Genomic DNA, 18,800 nt, shown 5'->3' with positions numbered 1-18,800 from the left:
ATCCAGCAATTTTGCACTTCTGATCAGAATTTATTGTAATCATCATATTCTTTATTGGGGACTTTGGTTTAGAAATTAAGGCTTAAATGTGTTGAAAAAAAATAATTCTGATTCTAGGCAGTGTTATTTGATCTGGAGCTCTCAAAGTGGGCAGCAGATCAGCTGCACTCCTGGGACAAATCCTTTCCTGAGTGTCTTGCTCAGACTGCAGGATGCACAACATAAAAATGTCTGTCAAGAATGTCAGAAATACACACTGTGCTGCAGTCTTGTTTGTTTTGCTGCTCTCCTGTTGACTGCCAAAAGCCTCCCTACATCTCTAGTCATTTCCTTTTAATACATTCTTCGGTTTCTATGAAAATTATTTCCAGACACCTAGTAGCCTACAGACAATCTGCTAATCATAAAGCAACACTGCAGAGTAGATGGGTGTTCCCCCATCTAAAAATAATTCCTTTTGGCTGCTGCAGCAAGGAGGGGAAGCTGCTGGATGCTTTCTTCAGGCTCTGGTGATTCCTTCTGTAAAATAATAATTCCAGATTGCAGCCCTGAGGCTGCCAAGTGATACCATTACTACAGGAGAGTTTCCATCTATTGAAAAGAAGTTTGGTCTTTTGTGTTCACTGTTTTTTGTCTACAGCAAGGCATTGCACTCATATTTATAAAATTCAGAAAAAAAATTATAAACCTAAATTCACTGACTCTACTCATAGATGTAAGTGGCATGGAGGCCAGCACGCTACAGAGGTATTTTTCTGTTCTCACACTGCAATGACTACACTGCTGGCATGACCAACTTAATTTGTAGCTAAACAGCCTAGAAAAGACTCAGTATGGCCATGTGCTTTCCTGAGAGCCTCCAGCACAACTGTTTGCAAAGATATCTGAAGCATGACCATGATGCTGTTTTACAGGCAGTTCTTCCCATAAACCATGAGGATTAGAGATTTCTTACAGAAGAGATTCTGATGAAGAAATGTTTGGTATAGGGACCTTGATTTACCTTAAATGTTGTGCTTATCTTTGCTATGCTTTGCTTTCTTTATGAAAATTACAGACCTTATTGCATTCAGGGGACTTTGCCCAGGAGATGAATATTTGCATGGGTGCTGCACGCCTGGCTGTGTTCGTAAGTGGCAGCATGAAAGAAATTTTGTTATTCAGGTTGAGTCAAAACAGATAAAAAGAACGAACACACTTTTCAGGCAATTTGGGAGACAGCCAAAGAAATCCAATCATAAAGAGCCAAATGCTTTCCTTCATAGTAAAATGACTATACAATTTACCTCCACCAGTAAATAGATATTCCTGGTAAAGAAGGGCTATGCCTAGTGTATATCCACATCCTGGATGATATGCAAACAGGTATATCCATATCCAAGGATGAATACATGTGAAAATTTCATAGTTAATACTGTTCTTGTGGGAGCATTTCCAGAAGCTGTAATCAGTATTTCACATGTGGGACCCTCTTCCTGAAACCCACTCCCAGGGCACAGTCGATGAGCAGTGGTCTCCTCCCAGCACTGTGGATGTGCTATTGGCTCACTGGTGCTGGCTGGGTCATAGGAAATTCCAGGTATGAACCCTGGCTGTTCCAGCTGAGAGCCAAGCCCTGGAGCTATTGAATGGCTCATTAAATGGAATGAGAAACTTGTTCAGCCAGTTTGACCTTATTTCCTCATGGTCATCAGTGGATTCCTATGGCTGTTTATATCTAGGAGCTTTACTTCTCTGCCCTAGTCTTAAGTAAAAAAATATGATCTGAGAAGATTTGATAAACAATTTAATTATAAAATCAGCAGTTAAGATATACTAATTCTTTAACTAATGGCTGTTGCCACTGCAATATGGGGATCCAAGTGTCTTGTGAGCTTGAAAGTCTCATTGTTAGAGGATAGATCATAAACAGCCAGGACCAGCCTGACCTACAGAACTATAGTAGGGTTTCAGAGAACTTGATGCTTTGATTTTTCCTCTTCAGGACATTTGGAGCCCTCCTTTGTAAACCTGTACCTCAAAATTATTAACACAGCTTCTGATGTTATCCAATATTTTGACATATAAATCGGTGACTAGGTGAGGACTTGTAAAAAAAATAGTATGGCACTTGCACTACTGTCTTATTTGAAAATGTCCTCATAATGTGCTAGAATCATCTGTAGATTGTTTCCTTTCTGTTGGTTTTCTGTATCTTTCACTAAGAAATCAAACCCATTGCTAGGAACCGGATGACTTTTGTTTTCTTTTCCTACAGGTTTGTTCTAGAATGGAATACGGAAATTCAGCCCTTAAATCTGCCCTGGTTTTGTTTACTTTTAACTGCATATTACTTCACAGAAGCTTTGGGAAGATTTGGGAAGAAACTGGTATGTCTATTTGGGCTTTTTATTTCAAGGAAGGAACACCATGTCTGTCAAATTCTAATAAAATTGTCAAATGTTGCTGGGAAAATGGGAACATTACAGTCCATCACACTTGATATTAAGGGAGTAATTGAAGTCATAAAAATGAGCTTTCTGCTTGACAACCTCAGACTGAGCATGATGTTAACCAGAAATTCAGAGGTTATATAGAGAAGATCATCAAATGTTTCCCATAGGAAGTACAAACTCTGTTTGATATATCTCTTAATCTTTGACACCTTATCTAAAAAAATATTACAGAAACATCTAAGGTTACATTTCCTGAAGTCAACTTTAAAGGCATTATTTCCTATGCTAAAAAGAAACAGGTACATCTAATTTCCTCCAACTCAGCTGGAGTTAGTTCAACAACTCAGGATATTTTATGAAGAAAGTTTTATTGTCTCAGTCCCATCTGTTGAATGTGATTATTGTGCATAACAGGCAGTCAAAATGTGAATATTTTTATTAGGCATGATCATAACATTTCCACTGACTTTATTGCCCAACTGTAGTTCATTAACCTAAAATGTTCACAACATTTTCTTAATGGAGAATTTGGAAAACAAACAAAAAATTAGCATATAAATGGTTTTATTTTACCATAACCCCTCAGAATATTCACATAATGTCAGAGGCCAGGAAGTAATTGGTGACAGAGATTATTTTTTTTTAAGTAAAAGGTGTGAAAATCCCACTGCTGTTATTGGCAGCCCTAGTACTGTTTTTAAAAACTAAATGAATCTGGGTCAGCTTGACGAGCTGTATTTGGGATCCATGTCACACATGGCAAAGTTATTCAGGACATCAGTCTCACCAAATAAGCAGGTTACACAGACACTGCTGTCATTTATTGAGCAGCTATTGGTAATGCAAAATCAGTCAACATGACTGATACGTTTGATTTGACTTGGCAAATGCAACTCTAAGGTAGCAATGCTGCATGTAACAGCTTCTATTGACCAGTTCCTTTGCAGCTGAATTATATCAGGTTTTATGGAAGCTGCTCTTTCCTCAGTGTCCTGGTTTGTCTGGGACAGGATCCCAGGCCAGGGTGTCCTGAGGGGCCTGTTCCATACCAACCAAGGCTCAACATTACCAGGGAGAGTGGAGAGGTCTCTTTCCTGAGCCTGCTTCCTCTCAGCCTGCTGCTCCTACCTCCAAGGTCTAGGCTGAGTATATGGTGTTTGTATCATTTTTGTTATTTCCTCAGATCTGTTTCTTTTTTCAGCCCATAGGATTCCTCTTCCTGATTCCCCTCCTTGGCTGGGGAAGCAATTATTGGATGAGAGACCAGTTTACTTCAACTTGTCTTGAATCAAACTGCAGTTTAGCCCTTGGTATGGGAAGACACCAATTGCAATGAGGGGAGTAGAACTCAAATGGGATCTAAATCCTCTTAGCAAATAACTTAAAGAAACCGGTCCTATATGAGCAGTCCTAAACTGTGTACTTCTTGAGTACCACCAAGAAACATTTGATACAGGTCTCCATCTCAAATTTTGAAGTGCTAAGTGGTACCATTTGGTCTGAAGAGGAACATTTCTCTGAGAAGAACAGGATATCTACAGATTTATAGATGTCAAAACTGAGGCAGATGGCTCAGACGATGTCTCCATCCAGGCAGGAGAAGAATGGAGACACGGAAGGTGTCCAGCCCAGGGTTAACATCAAACCCGTCACTCACCTTTGCTGGTTGTTCTGCTGGAATTCTTCTGGATCAAAAGTAACTGCATAAGACACTTATCTCTATCTTCAGATTGTTTGGTTTCAGTTTTGAACCATTGGTTCCTTGAATGTTTCTCTACTCTCCAATAACTCCTGCATAGTTAATTCTACCCCCATAAGGAATTGCAGCCATACTGAGGCACTTCAGAGTTATCTTTCTGAGAAAAGAGTTTTTCTTTAGATCTAATAGTGCATTATATTTACTTAGGGGTTGCAACTTCATTTCTATAATGTCTCCCAGGTTACAATCTGAACTTTTAAAAGGTTGCAACCCACATGATTTATTTTCTTAGTATCCTTACCAGAGAACTAGGAAGATTAAATTAACTTAATTTCTGCTTACACACCCAGTGACAAGTTCCTATGCCAGTGTTTCCCATTGGGAGCTCATGCTCAGTTGCTTGTCCACCAGAGCTGCACAAGATTCAGTGATAATTGCTACTTTCTAGGATATAACCCACCTTAATCATAGAATCATAGAACTGGCTGGGTTGGAAGGGACCTCAGAGATCATCAAGTCCAACCCTTGATCCACTAGAGCTGCAGTTACCAGACCATGGCACTGAGTGCCACATCCAGTCTCTTTTTAAGTATCTCCAGGAACGGAGAATCCACTACTTCCCTGGGCAGCCCATTCCAATGCCTGATCACCCTCTCCGTAAAGAAATTCTTTCTAATGTCCAACCTAAACTTCCCCTGGCACAACTTAAGACCATGCCCTCTTGTCTTGCTGAGAGTTGCCTGGGAAAAGAGACCAACCCCCACCTGGCTACAACCTCCTTTCAGGGAGTTGTAGAGAGTGATGAGGTCTCCCCTGAGCCTCCTCTTCTCCAGGCTGAACAGCCCCAGCTCCCTCAGCCTCTCCTCATAGGGTCTGTGCTCGAGTCCTTTCACCAGCCTGGTTGCCCTCCTTTGGACCTGCTCCAGGACCTCAATTTCCTTCCTAAACTGAGAGGCCCAGAACTGGACACAGTACTCGAGGTGTGGCCTCACCAGCGCTGAGGACAGGGGCAGAATCACTTCCTTGGACCTGCTGGTCACGCTGTTCCTGAACCTTCTATAGCTATGATCTGCATATTTTGTACACTGAATAAAAATGTTAATTTAAGACCAAATGCCACCAATTTATCCAATAATCCCTTTAATCCTAAAGGAAACTATTTTGAGATTGTTGGTTGGCTCCTTACCCTGGTGTTGTGTGATAATGGGTAACACTCATGCTTACATGAGAGTAATGTGACACAATGTGATAACAAAGTGACAAGCACTTGAATAATCCTAGATGCACTTAAAAGTATAATCTTTATCAATTCTCTATTTCAATTAAAAAACCCATAGTAACAAAATAATAAAAACTCCCATGGTAACAAAGAAAGAATCTTACTTTTCCTAAAACCATACTGACCAAAGTGAACTCTTTTATCATTTGAATCTCTATCAGCTTTTGTACACTTAGCTCAGGATGACTGTTACTGCTGCCTGGCACATACTAACCCAGTTCATTCCCTACCTAATGGGATAGATGTTCATGAATTTGTCACATCTGGGCTCTTCTGAGGGAAATCATGCTATTTCAAGATTTAATTTCAGTAAGAGGGGCCTCTGCCTGCCTCAGGAGCACATGGTGCCAGCTAAACCATGCAATGTTGGAACTAAGAAAGTGGAACTGTTTTCGCAATTTGTTTACCCCCTAAGGAAAAAGGACAAAAAAATCTGAAGGTTGCACTTTGCCTGCAGATTCAGAATATGCAAATTCTATCAAATATAGCTTTCATATGAATCCTGTTTCACTGCATTACATTTATAGTGATTGTCAAAGTAACTAGTACTTAGAAACTAGAAACAACACCCTGAAATTACAGCCTGACATCAAGAAGGCGGCATAATTTTTGGCTAAAACTGGTGTGTCTGCCAATTAATTTCTTTGCCTATCATACTGACTTCCCCTTAAAGATTTCAAAACACTTTAAAAATACAGTGCTCTGTAATACAGCACCAACTTGCTGGGAAAGTTAGAAAGGGTTGTGGCCTTGCCATTAGCTGTAGATGTAAGAACTGTTCCTGCATCACCTGGCAGGGTACAATCTGGCAGCTTTTCTGCCCAACACTGAAGGACTCCAAGGGCTGTCTGCAGGCAGCTAAAACAAGAGGTTCTGGGCAGCGTCTCTTCATCTCTCCTTCCCTCCCAGCCAGGCTTTAAATGATGCATTGCTGTCACAAAATCCATAAAGTTAACTGGGAATTGCAAGCTGCCTTCCTCTTCCTATTTTGTTTCTGTGACTGTTGCATTAACAAGGTAGCAGCAGCTTGTAATTTTGGGATGTATGCTGATACCTATCAAAAAGCTTGCAATTAATGTAACTGAAAAAGAAATCATACTGTAGATTTTTATTAGACACGATCCATAAAAAGAGATGTTAGCTCTCCCTTTCTTCTCTATAGAAAAGACTATTTGAGAGACAGTAACTTTTGATAGACACCACAAAGAATATGCTTTAACATATGGTTTTAACCTCCAAGCATGTCCACATTGCATAAATTATCATGTGTGAATATGTAACAGCTTTATGAAACTCACAATTTGGCTGAATTATCAGAAGCCTTTGAGTTAGTCATATAGAAATGTTACTTATTTTTTAATATCTGATTAGGAAGCTTACAATATTTTTCTTAAATAAATGTTACTTTGACAACTCTATCTGGATGATCCAACTACAAGAAGGAAAGTACATTCCTTCAAATGTAAGGTCCCATAAATGTATATATATCCGCATTTTTAAAGGGAGAAGGAAGTGCATTAGGAGATTGAATTATCAGATTCTAAAGCTCCGACCCACAAAATCCAAAGTCAGACTCTGGTTAAGTCAAAGCAGATCCTTTGTTCCATGGTGATTTTCCCAAGCAAATTCTGGGCTAACATGATATGGGAAAACCAATGGGAATATGAACATAGAGGGGCATTTGCGTGTGTTATTTAAAGAGATGATTGTTTTTCTAGGATTACTTCCTATATGCCATTGATCAATCTTACCTCTCAAGTGCTCTGCGTAAATTAAGCAAGTTAAACTCACACGCTATCTCGTCCATAGCTTTGTATTGGGTTACTATATTCCACATCTAAATACAAGGTTTTAAGCCAAAAGCTTACATCATTTTCCCTCTACCATACTGGGTTTGTCTAATATTAAATATATAGTCCCATTTCACCAACCACTTCAGTTAGTATCTTTCAATTAGATTAATTATTGTTACACTATTAGTTTAATAAAGCAAGTATTGGTTCTTATGACAATAAACTTTTTTTTTTTTTTTTTTTTTTTTTTAAGGATTATAAGTATGTTAGAGCTAGCTAAGGATAGGATAGAATCCCTTTTATATATACTGTCTTCTGGAAATATTATTAACCATACTCTGTTAGTCCTCAGACAGCTATTTTGTAACCAATAATGTCTCAGACAAAGACTACCCATTACATAAAGACTGTGGGAACAGGATTTGTAAGAACATGGAAGACTAAATAAGGCCTTGAATAGCTTTATTGAAATCTGTATAAATAAACATGCGCATTTCAAATGTAAACCCAAGTGAACTCAAGTGCAGACAAAATTTTAACCTCTGTCATGCAGGAGGTTAGTTTACATTTAAAAAAAAAACCAAAACAAAACAACCTCAAAGCAGCTTTAAAATACCAGGATGAAACACCATTTTTAATATCAAGGTATAAAGCAAAGCCATGTCCAACATATTTCATTTATATCCTGGTCAAATGCAATTTTTTAAACTTTTTAATGCTAACATAAATAAATAATTTACCAAAATGTGCACTCACAGAGTGAACTTTTATTTACAATACACAATTTATAACCTATTGTATTTGATTAGTTCAAGTGAAGAACATCATACTTTTTGCTTTTTTAAATTATTTAACAGTGGGACACAAAGCAATTCTCCAGGTAGTAGATATGTGAAGTGTGCCCCCACACTTAGAAGCCTCTCTCAAAGGCAGTATTGTATACAAATCAACAATACATTCTTCCAACTAGATCAAAGGGAAAGCAGCAAATTAAAAAAAAAAAAAAGTATCAAACTGTCACACTTATTTTGGCATCCTGGACCCCTGAACATAGTTAGCTAAAATCCAATTCAAAGATTGTATGCCTTATATACTGTACAGGTTCTGACTTGAACATGCAAATGCCAATTCTCTTATAATGAGTTACCTTTTCAGATATGCTGTAAGGCTATGGTGAATTCCATCAGGAACACACAAAGAAACTTAACAGGCCTACCTTTAAAGCCATTTTGTTCATTAACAATTTAAAGGCAGGTAATAATGAAAAAATTCTCATCTAAGCCCAATACACAGTCATTACTATGGATACAGAATACTATTAACTCCGACCCTTATTACAATGTAGTTTGGAAGCTGCCAAACTACATAAACCGGGGAGAGAAAACTTAGAGCACAATTTTAAATTTTGGACTGATACCAGATTAAAATTATGCATGTCTGATAAGCAAGATAACAGGAACTATGTCTGCAGAGTAGATTCCAACAAGCAACAAGGGATACTTACATTTAATTGAAAAACTTTTTGTTAATGCAGCATGAAATCCAGAACCTGTTCCACAGCAGCAGTAAGATGAACATAATATTCTGGATGCTCAATTATATCACAAAAGGTTAAAACACCTTTTCAAGCTATTTCTTCTACTCTGGCCGAATTACAAAATGAAAAAAAAATTTAGGGAGAAACAAAAATTTGCTGTTTCAAGAAAACTACTGCTTATATATTTATGACATTTTTACTTGTAGCCTGTGTGACAGCCTAAGGAACATATATATACTCATCCAGAAACTAGACTTGGCAGTAGTATTCTTGCAGTACTAAGAAAATAAATGTCAGAAGTCCACAGATTTAACATTTTACTTATTAACTCACATCGAAAACAAAATAAAACATAATCCATCAGAGAAAAGCAGCAGAAAACTTAAAAGGGGTTTATTTGTGATTTCCTATATATAGCTTGTGAATACAAGACTGTAAATGCATTAGAGACAATTTCTGTTAAAGTTTTTATTGTTTCACTTCAAGTACTGCACATGTTAAAACGTAATAAAGATTTACATTCTGTTATCTGAAACTCCCCATCTCAGATTTTTATTCTTAATTTGGTGGGCAATTTCACTCTTCCAATAGGTATCCCCGGTAGGAAAGTCTCTTTTATGGCTTCTAGTTCTTCCATTAGTTAGTGTGCATACAATTTTCATTTTCTAGATCATTATCATTTTCATTGCTGTCTTCATCACTTTCTAGTGGGATGCCTGTGGCAGCTGAAGCACCTTGTTTAGTTTCCCGGTCAAGTGGGAAAAAGCCAGTTCCACTGATTGTGTCCTGTCTCTGGTAGAAGAGCACATAAGCTGCTTTGGACTGTAAAAGAGAAAAGTGTAATATACTCATAAGGCTCCAGCAAAGCATGTAGGATCCAAGTTATCACTTTTTTTTTTTTTTTCCAAGTCCATAAAGCAGAATTACAAAGAAATCCAAAGCTTTCATCTACGTTATTTTTGCTTGTTGGAACAAAGCATTTTTGGTTTGTACTATCGTGTGAAAGAACACAAACTACTACCTACAAATTTACTGTATGGTTAAGGATTTACTCTCAATTTTTTTCTCTCAAGAAGAAAACATTACCAGTCCCATTTTTATAAACACAAAAGGTACTTGCCACTATTTGGTCCTCACATGCAGTGGACACACTACTGTCATCAAAGTTGTACCATTTTCCATCATCCTTGTTTTTTGCAAAAGCAGTATCTAGAACATAAAAAAGTACAATGTCTAAGGACTGTGTATTTCCATAGATGCAATACCATCAGTGGCTAGAATCAGTTAAATGTCAAGTGTCTGACAGTATCAAAAACCTATTATCTCTATTAAACTCATATTTTCATACTGTTTTCTTTAAGCAAAGAGAGCTTAAACAATAATACTCTCTTTTTAAGACAATGTATAATGAGAAAGGATACGTAAAATAAAATCTGTTATTTTTCATTTTTCTCTCTTCTTTCAATGAGACACAGAACGTAGAAAAATACAGACAATTAAGACAAGTATCAGTTGTCAGAATACAGTAGCTCTTAGGTTTTCTTTTTCCAAAAAATGCATAACTAGAAGAGCCAAAGAGTCTACATTTATCCTTGAAAGTTCATTTCATATAGATTTTTGTGTTAGAATACTTCTGAAAACATTTCAGGCTAATGAAAAAAATTGTCCCTCATTCATTAAAAAATGCTATTGATTCAAAGTGACCAGTACACCAAAATAAGCATGGAAAGAAAACTAACAGGTAGAATGATGGGATTTGACATCAACTTACAGTGCCCTCCTCCCATTCCTCCATAGTGGTTGGAGACGGCAATCAGGTTGTAGCGGCAAGGCCCTGCATTGGGATTAATAAGGAACTCTGACATGTCCAAGTCGCTGTTTAAAAAAATAAAAACAACACAAAAAAAAACCCAAAACAAAATGTCATGTTAATAGTCTTTTTAACCATTTCACATTTGGTGGTCTTTGAGCATTTTACTTTGTACTCCCCACAAAAAAACACATACACCACACCACACTGACAGTGCATCTTGCTCACTCTGTGAGAAACAACAAGGAACAGGAACAAGTAATCTTCACCAAAACTGTTCATAGTGTTCCTTCATATTTAGCCACTATTATTATTTTTTGAAGTTCATACTTTTCACCTACAAGAATTGTGTCATCTGTGATTACTGGATACTGCAAGCTGAGAACACCACTGCTTTACATAATTTCTGGACTAAATGTGTCCTATTCATGCCAACTTTTGCACTTCTAGCACCAAAATATTTAGGTTTCTTACCTTATTGGAAAGTCAACCAATGTATCCAACTTGTCCCTCATGTATCTGCTGTAGGAAAAGCGCTTTAGATGAACCACCAGTACAGGGGGCAGTGACCACAAGTCTAACTTCTTGGTAGCTTGCTGATGCTCTTTACAGTTTGGACAATACCTAAAAGGAAAAGAAAAACAAACCATGAACAATTTTAAACAACTGAAGGTGATACACGTTAAAATACATTACTGCAGTGACAGCCAGTAGCATGGGAGGAACTGAATGAGTGAAAGAGGAAACAAACATACATTTTCCATCTTCTGTTGCTAATGCTATTGATATTTCTTCCAGCTTAAAATGTGAGGAGCCAGTGTGTATGCTCACAGTGAAGCTCAGCACCATTTTAAACATAAAAGTAGCAAGTCCTGATAAACCATTCTTGTCTCCTGTAGTAATCCCCATATCCTTATTTAAAACAGTTTTCTTGTGTCTTATATAAAAAGACAAAGGCTTATGAAAATATTTCAGGAAAACTGACTATATGAAAAGCCATGAATTTCAGACAACTGTGGTTCTTCCAAGTTTCAATTTCCAAATTCATCCACCTCCCACCCCATCCAGATAACAATGACTACTGGAACCTGAAAAAACTAGAAAAACCTGATTACTTAGCAGGTGAATACTAAATAGGCTGTGACTTGCAAATTTCTGATCCCTGCAATGCATACTTGAATCTTTCAAAAACTAAGGCTCAGAGAGGAAGATAAGGAGAATGCACGAAAGCAGCTTTTCTATGAAGAGGTCTAAGAATATTCTACATCTTGGTATTTAACAAGTAAAGATCAAGTAAAAAAAGAGATGAGTGCAAATTAAAAAAAGACTGCACAAATATCTTTACATAGCAAAATCAGATACAGACAAGAAATTAGAAGAGCTTTAAGGGAAGGCTATAGCTGAAGAACTGTTTTCCTAGGTGGACTATGAACCGTACTGGACAAGAGATGTGCCAAGGTCACATAACTTAGAGAGGTTCTACTCACTACAGACACTGTCCATCCTACAATCCTGTTGTTTAAGCATGTCCTCATATCACATATCAGTGGTAAGGTAAGTTATGTATTTGCATAAAAAAAAATCTTCAGTATGCACCAAGCTTTCTCATCTCAGAAAGTCCTATTTGCTTAAACCATTGCGTTGGATTTGGCACAGTATCATTAACTCACTGTGGATCACAGTTCACATACCAGAACACTTTTAGATCTACCCTTCCTCCAAATTCTGAACCCATCTTCTTCCATACAAACGTAACCTTCTGTATATGGTAATAATTTTAGGTAAGCAATGGATCAAAATAGAAAGCATTTTGAGAATTCAAGCTCCACTTGAAATGACAGCATTAAAATACCAGTGAGAAATTATATAGGTATCTCTGTTAATGGTCAAGTATGTTTTTGATTATATTTAGAGAAATGCACCATGAAAAACAATATTTTTAATTCTTTGTCCTTACCATGGGTCTTCAGCACCTAGTTTTTCCTTTGTTGTGAACAGCTCGATGCAATCTTTTAATTTCACAAATGGCTTTTTGGGAGGCTTATATTCCACACTTTCATGTTTTTCAAAATCCTAAAGAGAAGTATTTCTTGAGTTAAGAGAACAAATGAAACAAAACTCATTTTAGTGATGTCGTCTTACTTTAAACGGCAACTACAAAGCTCCTATATATGGAAAAACTGATCAGAAACCATTCTTGTAAAATGTTTTGACAGCTTCAGCTTTACTTTTGAATTAGTAAGCCTCAGATTTGCTAATTACTTAGATGTGCAAATGAAGTTTATTTATGACAACATATTTAATAGAAATGGGAAGAAAAAAAGAAAGATATACTAGCTTCTTCTTTTGTAAACTTACAATCTTTAATGTCACACTAATTAAGTTGCGTTTCACATTAAATTTGGTAAGTGTTGGAAAGGGGAGCAACATAAACAGCTTACCTCCGCTGCACTATCATCAAAATATCTCTTCTTCAATTCAGGATCCCAATCCAAGGCAAGGAAAGATCTTTCTAAAATAAAAAAACCCCATGTTTTCTCTTAATATTATTTCTTTCTTCACATGAGATTGTATTAACTGTGGTCAAACTCTACCATAAATGAAACAGAACAGTGCTAGCAGGAATTTAAGATGAAAAATTGAGGCACACAGAATTTCTGCATTCTAAGAAATTAACAGTAACAAACTAACTACACTAAATTTACTACAGGAAAAAAAGATACATCAAATGGCACCCAGAGAGTGTGAAACATTTCTATGGAAGTGGAGAAATACAAAAAATCATCAGAATCAGATGTTGCCCCAACCTGATCCCCATGACTTACCATCAAGCCTTGGTTGCCTGTCATCAAATCTAATATGCCTGGTATCATCTTTGATGTAGTTTATATCAGTATTGCCTAAATTATTGAACTGGAATGTAAACAATCGCTTTTTGTGTCCCATGAGTGGTTGACCTTTGCAAGTGTCTTCAGTACATAATCCATTTTCAGAGTCATTGTCACCTCCAACTGAGTCTTCTGACTGGCTGTTTTCATTTTCTGAAGGAAGTTCCTGATCCTGACTGGATTCATCATCCTGTTCATCTGTTTCCATTTCACCTAAAACCATTGGAAGAACGAGGAGGAATAAATGAGGTAGAGTAACCATAACTGAAAGACACTACAGAATTAATTTCAGTTTCAAATTGAACACACAATACTGAACAAGTTTAGATATTCCAGTCTTACTTGGAGATCCTTCTTCATGTATTCCATTTGGGCCATTACCATTGATACCATGGTCCTTACAGCAATGTAGGGATCCTTCAGTGTCTTCAGTTTCAGTACATGTTTTTACATACCGGCTAAATGCACCAAAAGAAAGCAAGAGTTAGAATCAATGGATTTTTAAAGATCTACAATGTTCAAACCAGATAATTAAAAAAGTTTATAGCAGAGCCTTTCTAGTGTACTGCATTCCTGCATCCCTTTCTGATTTTATACAGAATGAATAGGATTTTTGTCTAACATGTCTACTGTTACAGGTATATCTGCTCATCTATGATCTTATTTTTCTGGCACTTACTTTCTATCATAGAATCACAGAATGGTTGCGGTTGGACAGGATCTTAAAGATTATCTAGTTCCATCCCTCTGCATAGGCTGGGACATCTCCCACTGGAGCAAGTTAATTGATTGTGTACAACTTGATTCTTGGTGTTAGTCTCTGTATATCCAGAAATCACTTCTCTAACTGTTCATTAGCTGTATTTTTTTACACACAACAAAATATGGGTTCACTTATAGGGAAAGTTACATCAACAGAAACTGAAGAATAAATTTAAATTGGAGGCTATATGATTCTGATTTCTTCTACATAATGATATTTATTTCAGTATAGTCTTAGAAGTGTCTATCACCTAGTTTTACGACATAAATTACTACGTACAGTAGATAGAGGAGGCAAAAGCACAGCAGAATCATTGATGAAACATATCTGTTTCACTAAGCCCTGACAGTAGTTATGTATACAGCAGAATTAGTTCTATAAACTGATAATATAGATTGACTCTGCTGTCTGCTCAAATCATTGTTGGTAAGGCAATGCTAACACAAAATCAAATTAAAATGCATACTAATTTACATCTCAAGTGCCTAAAATTGACTATTACTCAGTATTATTAGGAATGTATGTAAAAACAAGTGCCTACTGATTCCATTATTAGCGTTATTCATAACAAGTGCTTCGGTCTTTAAACAATAACCTTACCACATCCTTAGAAGCAGCAGGTTATACAGTTTATCTTCAGTATTATTTCTAGGCACTGCTATGAGGAAAGGTTGACCAAACAGTGAAGCACCACTATGGCTGTAGCTTGTGTGCCTGAATTTTTCCCTTAAGCAAACAGGAATTATGACTTGTTCTGTATCTTCTGTTCTATTGATAGAGATTTCAAACCTAAAAGAAAAATAGAAATACAGAAATACAGAAAATCAGAAATACAAAGGATCACTGTCATTTAAAAAGCTAAAAAGGGAAAAAATAAAAATAATAAACCCTCCAAGATTTATCTTTATATTATGTCTAGGTTTTAATTTTTTAATAACTAAATTACAAAGAGATGTGAAGCATGTTAACTGTACTTACACATAAATGTCATCACGTTCCATAATACTACTTAGATTTTCATCCATGCCAAATATCCTGTGGAACCTGTGATTGTATATATCCGTAACAATCATCTGAAAAGAGAATAACCTGATTTAATGGTGTATACTAAGTGTTAAATGTTCATTGTGACTCATGTAAGAAATCACTCTTACCTTATCTGCAGCAACCCCAGACAAAGCTGATAGTGCTGTGCAAAGATCCAACATATTTCCAATTTTGGGAACAACTACTTTGTACTAAAAAAAATAAAGTGCCACTTTAATTTTTGCAAGATAACAAATATGCATAAGAAAAACACAAACAACTGATCATATGTTGAGCATACTTCACATACTTGTTTTGGATTCTTGAACTTAAGGTATACAGAATGTAAATCAACTCTGAAAATTTCCATAACTGGCTGAAAACATAGTAGCACCTTCACAACTTTAGTCAAACAGGCACACTTTGAATACATTTATTAATCTGTACAATACTTCTTTTTAATGCTATTTTACCTTCCCCAGTGGAAAATTAACAGCAACGATTACTTAGATTTATATTTCAATAGCACCTATTTATTTAAGCCTTTAAATAGTATGCATGCTATTGACTAGATTCTTAAATTTGGAACACAACAGAAGTTGTTTATCAAGTATTACTGGGGGAAGAAAGCAAAGGCAGGCAGTGGGTCAAGACTGAAATCTAATTTTACATGCAGAGAGAGAACCTGATGATTAACAGTCTCTGTGGCTTCCCCTAGGGCAATACACCTGCAGTTTGTAAAGAAACTCCAAACAGGACTCTTACCTGATATTTGCATAATAAACAAAGACAGGATTAATTAGAAATAAGATATTGTAACTTTGTAATTAATTGCCAAGTGCAGCATGTGTTTAGTATCTCCTTAAGTCTTAAGACTCAAAACAGAACTTGTACTCTTCTCAGTCTCTACTCATTCCTGCAAAACCATCTCACTTGTCATAAAGGGTTATCTTTAACTGCTGTCTGTCCCTTGTGCAAACCTGTTCTCACAGATTATTAAATTAAAATGAAATTAAATTAAATATCCAGAAGGCATATCTCCCATTAGTTAACATGTCACTTTCCCTTTGATTTTCCTAACTCATAAGATTTTGTTATCATAATCCATGCACATTGTTTCATGTCATTCTAAGGTGTTTAACACCATCCTTCCTAAAAAAAGGCAAAAGAGATACTCTTTACAAAGAAATCTCATCTGAAATGTCTTCTTTTGACTATTAGCGATCGCACAGAAAAATTAAGAACTACCTAATATGATTAGAGACACTTTCCTCTATCACCTAATATCAATATTTGCCTTTTCTGGAATATTTCCCTAGTAAACTGAGGAATTAAGGGCGGGTTAAGTGTATAAATATTTTCAATACCCCTACAGATTAATTACATCAACACTAAAATGAAACATGAGGACAGCATACATTTAAAAGATTAAAAACCCTTATGAGCCCAACCATAAAGAAATTACCAATATCTTTCTTGAAACTGACAACTGACAGGCATTCTAACAGAAACTTCAGAACAACTACAGAAAACTAAAGCTCTTTGGATTTGCTTATTGTATTTATAAATTTAAAAAATGTAAAGGAACTCTGGTTCAGTGTTAATGCTACATGAATTTTGTGCATAAATTAAGAGGCTTACCTGCATAGGCTTTGCAAGTGGATCCATTCTAACTAAATAAACCTCCAAAGTGCGTTCTTTTTTCATGGGCAATGGAAGTGTCAAGTAACAAAAAGGATCAAAGGTTACAGATATCTTAGCACATTCAGGACAAACTAAAGTGGATTTAAAAAGGCCATGAAATATATCTACAATGATGGAATCATTTCTTTTTAAATGGTTTTCCCAGGCTTCTTCAGCAACCACCTGTAATTAAAGCATGATCTGGGTTATGACAAGGTAATAGAAATTAATAGTGAGAATTATCAGTAAGAACATTCTCAGTTACCCCCTAAACCTAAAAATATCACTCCACACAACCCTGTAAGATAAGTTATGACTATCAGGATCACAGGTTAAAAGGTGTATGTTTCTCCCAGGACACAGATTCTGTTGGTGGTATTAAATTACAGTCTGAGAGAGATCTTAAGTGGACTGGGGTAAGACTGATGCAAATAAAACTAAAAATTCCATCTGAACTGACCCATGCTTGTAACAAGAGAAATTATCTACATGATTGTAGCTCAATGATGGAAGTTTCCCTAAAGAAAAAGAACTGGAGAGACAGAATACTGCATAGCGCAGATATAAAAGAACAACAGAATGGAAATTGTCTTTCCAACTGAATTCAGCATAAAGTTGAACAAAAAGCACTTATTGTAATCTTAACACCCTCCCACCCACTCAATTATATTCCAAATAACCAAAAATTTACACAGGTACTTGAACAAAATCTCCATTTTTAAGTCTTGGCTTGTTTTCTGCACTATCTTCAAGAAAAAGCAACAGCTGATCAGTGTCCCAGCACTCCAGTGCACAATCATGTAGAAGTATCTTGCATCATATAGACTTGACTAAGATAAAGATCAACACCATAAACATTACCTTGTCTGGTCTCCCATCTGCATCCTTTAACTGAATGTAAGGCTTTTTCCTAATTCTATTCAAATCCTCATGTAATCCATCCAAGAGAAAAGCCAGTAGCTCTTGACAATCCTGTTGCTGATAACCAGAAAATTGTGGTGCAAATCGTCCTACTTGTGTCTAAAAGAAAAAAGAAATACAAATACTTCTGGTACCTTAATTGTTATAAATAATAGATACTTCTGAGATTCTACAACAGAAAATTGAAAAGGTAAAACTTAAAAGGTCATAAAAGAAAAGCTTTTCAATAGAGATAGGAAGCCAAAACTAGTTCTCAAAGGACAAGGACAACTGATACATTTAAAAATAGATCCAAGTGTTTTAATAGTTAATGGATTGCATATAGACTAATATTCCTTTAAATACTTATTACTGTAAATTTACATATATTTACTAAACTACAAACCAAAAATGGCAATGTACATTCAGGTTAAATTCCCCACTGACCTTAAATGCTCTTGGGGTAACATAGCTGTATTTTCCTGACCACATCTGCTTGATAAGCTCTGCATAAGATTTTGCTATTTCACCTCGCATTCCTAAGGGATTGTCAAAATTCAGCTCTTCTTGGTATTTATCATTGAGGAAGTATTCTGTAAGAGGAGGTGTGTTGCTCAGACACTGTAAATAGAAATACAGGCATTTTAGAACACTGTTTTGAATTAGTTCTGAATAAAAAAATGTTTGAACTTTGTCAAAGCATCCATGAAAAGTACTACACAGAAAATATTTTTCAAAAGCTTTATGTCTCAGTTTACTAGACATAGTAGACTGGTCAGCCACAGTATGACAACACAATTTGTATTGATGTTCAAAACAAGCAAAAGAATTTATGGATAGCAGCTTTATGAAATTCCTTGCTGTTGTATCTAGACAAAGTTTACACAACCTAAAGGAGAGACTGCATAGGTACTTGGAAGAGAGTGCCAATAGGGTTTATTAACCAAATTATGCCACATTCAGAACATGTGAGCTGAAAAGAGTTGA

The 18,800-nt window shown here is 36.2% G+C and overlaps 1 protein-coding gene across 5 annotated transcripts in view; it reads right to left on the bottom strand.

The window, feature by feature from the left end:
• Positions 1 to 7,651: 7,651 nt before the first annotated feature.
• USP15 (ubiquitin specific peptidase 15) overlaps positions 7,652 to 18,800 on the bottom strand; it is a 65,559-nt gene continuing 54,410 nt past the window's right edge. For all 5 annotated transcript variants that reach the window (XM_030444403.1, XM_030444393.1, XM_030444413.1 and 2 more), the window contains 14 exons: positions 18,261 to 18,434; positions 17,775 to 17,933; positions 16,872 to 17,096; positions 15,359 to 15,442; positions 15,183 to 15,277; positions 14,805 to 14,993; positions 13,784 to 13,899; positions 13,379 to 13,654; positions 12,995 to 13,065; positions 12,511 to 12,626; positions 11,028 to 11,177; positions 10,515 to 10,618; positions 9,864 to 9,952; positions 7,652 to 9,565 (listed from right to left, as the gene is read on the bottom strand). In XM_030444403.1, coding sequence (XP_030300263.1) covers positions 9,380 to 9,565; positions 9,864 to 9,952; positions 10,515 to 10,618; positions 11,028 to 11,177; positions 12,511 to 12,626; positions 12,995 to 13,065; positions 13,379 to 13,654; positions 13,784 to 13,899; positions 14,805 to 14,993; positions 15,183 to 15,277; positions 15,359 to 15,442; positions 16,872 to 17,096; positions 17,775 to 17,933; positions 18,261 to 18,434 — 2,034 coding nt within the window. In that variant the 3' untranslated portion in view covers positions 7,652 to 9,379. The remainder of the gene's footprint in view (positions 9,566 to 9,863; positions 9,953 to 10,514; positions 10,619 to 11,027; positions 11,178 to 12,510; positions 12,627 to 12,994; positions 13,066 to 13,378; positions 13,655 to 13,783; positions 13,900 to 14,804; positions 14,994 to 15,182; positions 15,278 to 15,358; positions 15,443 to 16,871; positions 17,097 to 17,774; positions 17,934 to 18,260; positions 18,435 to 18,800) is intronic.

Source organism: Calypte anna, chromosome 1 (assembly GCF_003957555.1).
Source record: "Calypte anna isolate BGI_N300 chromosome 1, bCalAnn1_v1.p, whole genome shotgun sequence".
In the NCBI taxonomy this organism is placed as follows: Eukaryota; Metazoa; Chordata; class Aves; order Apodiformes; family Trochilidae; genus Calypte; species Calypte anna.
Note: the sequence above shows the minus strand (reverse complement) of the source record. Positions and strands in the feature narration are given on the sequence as shown.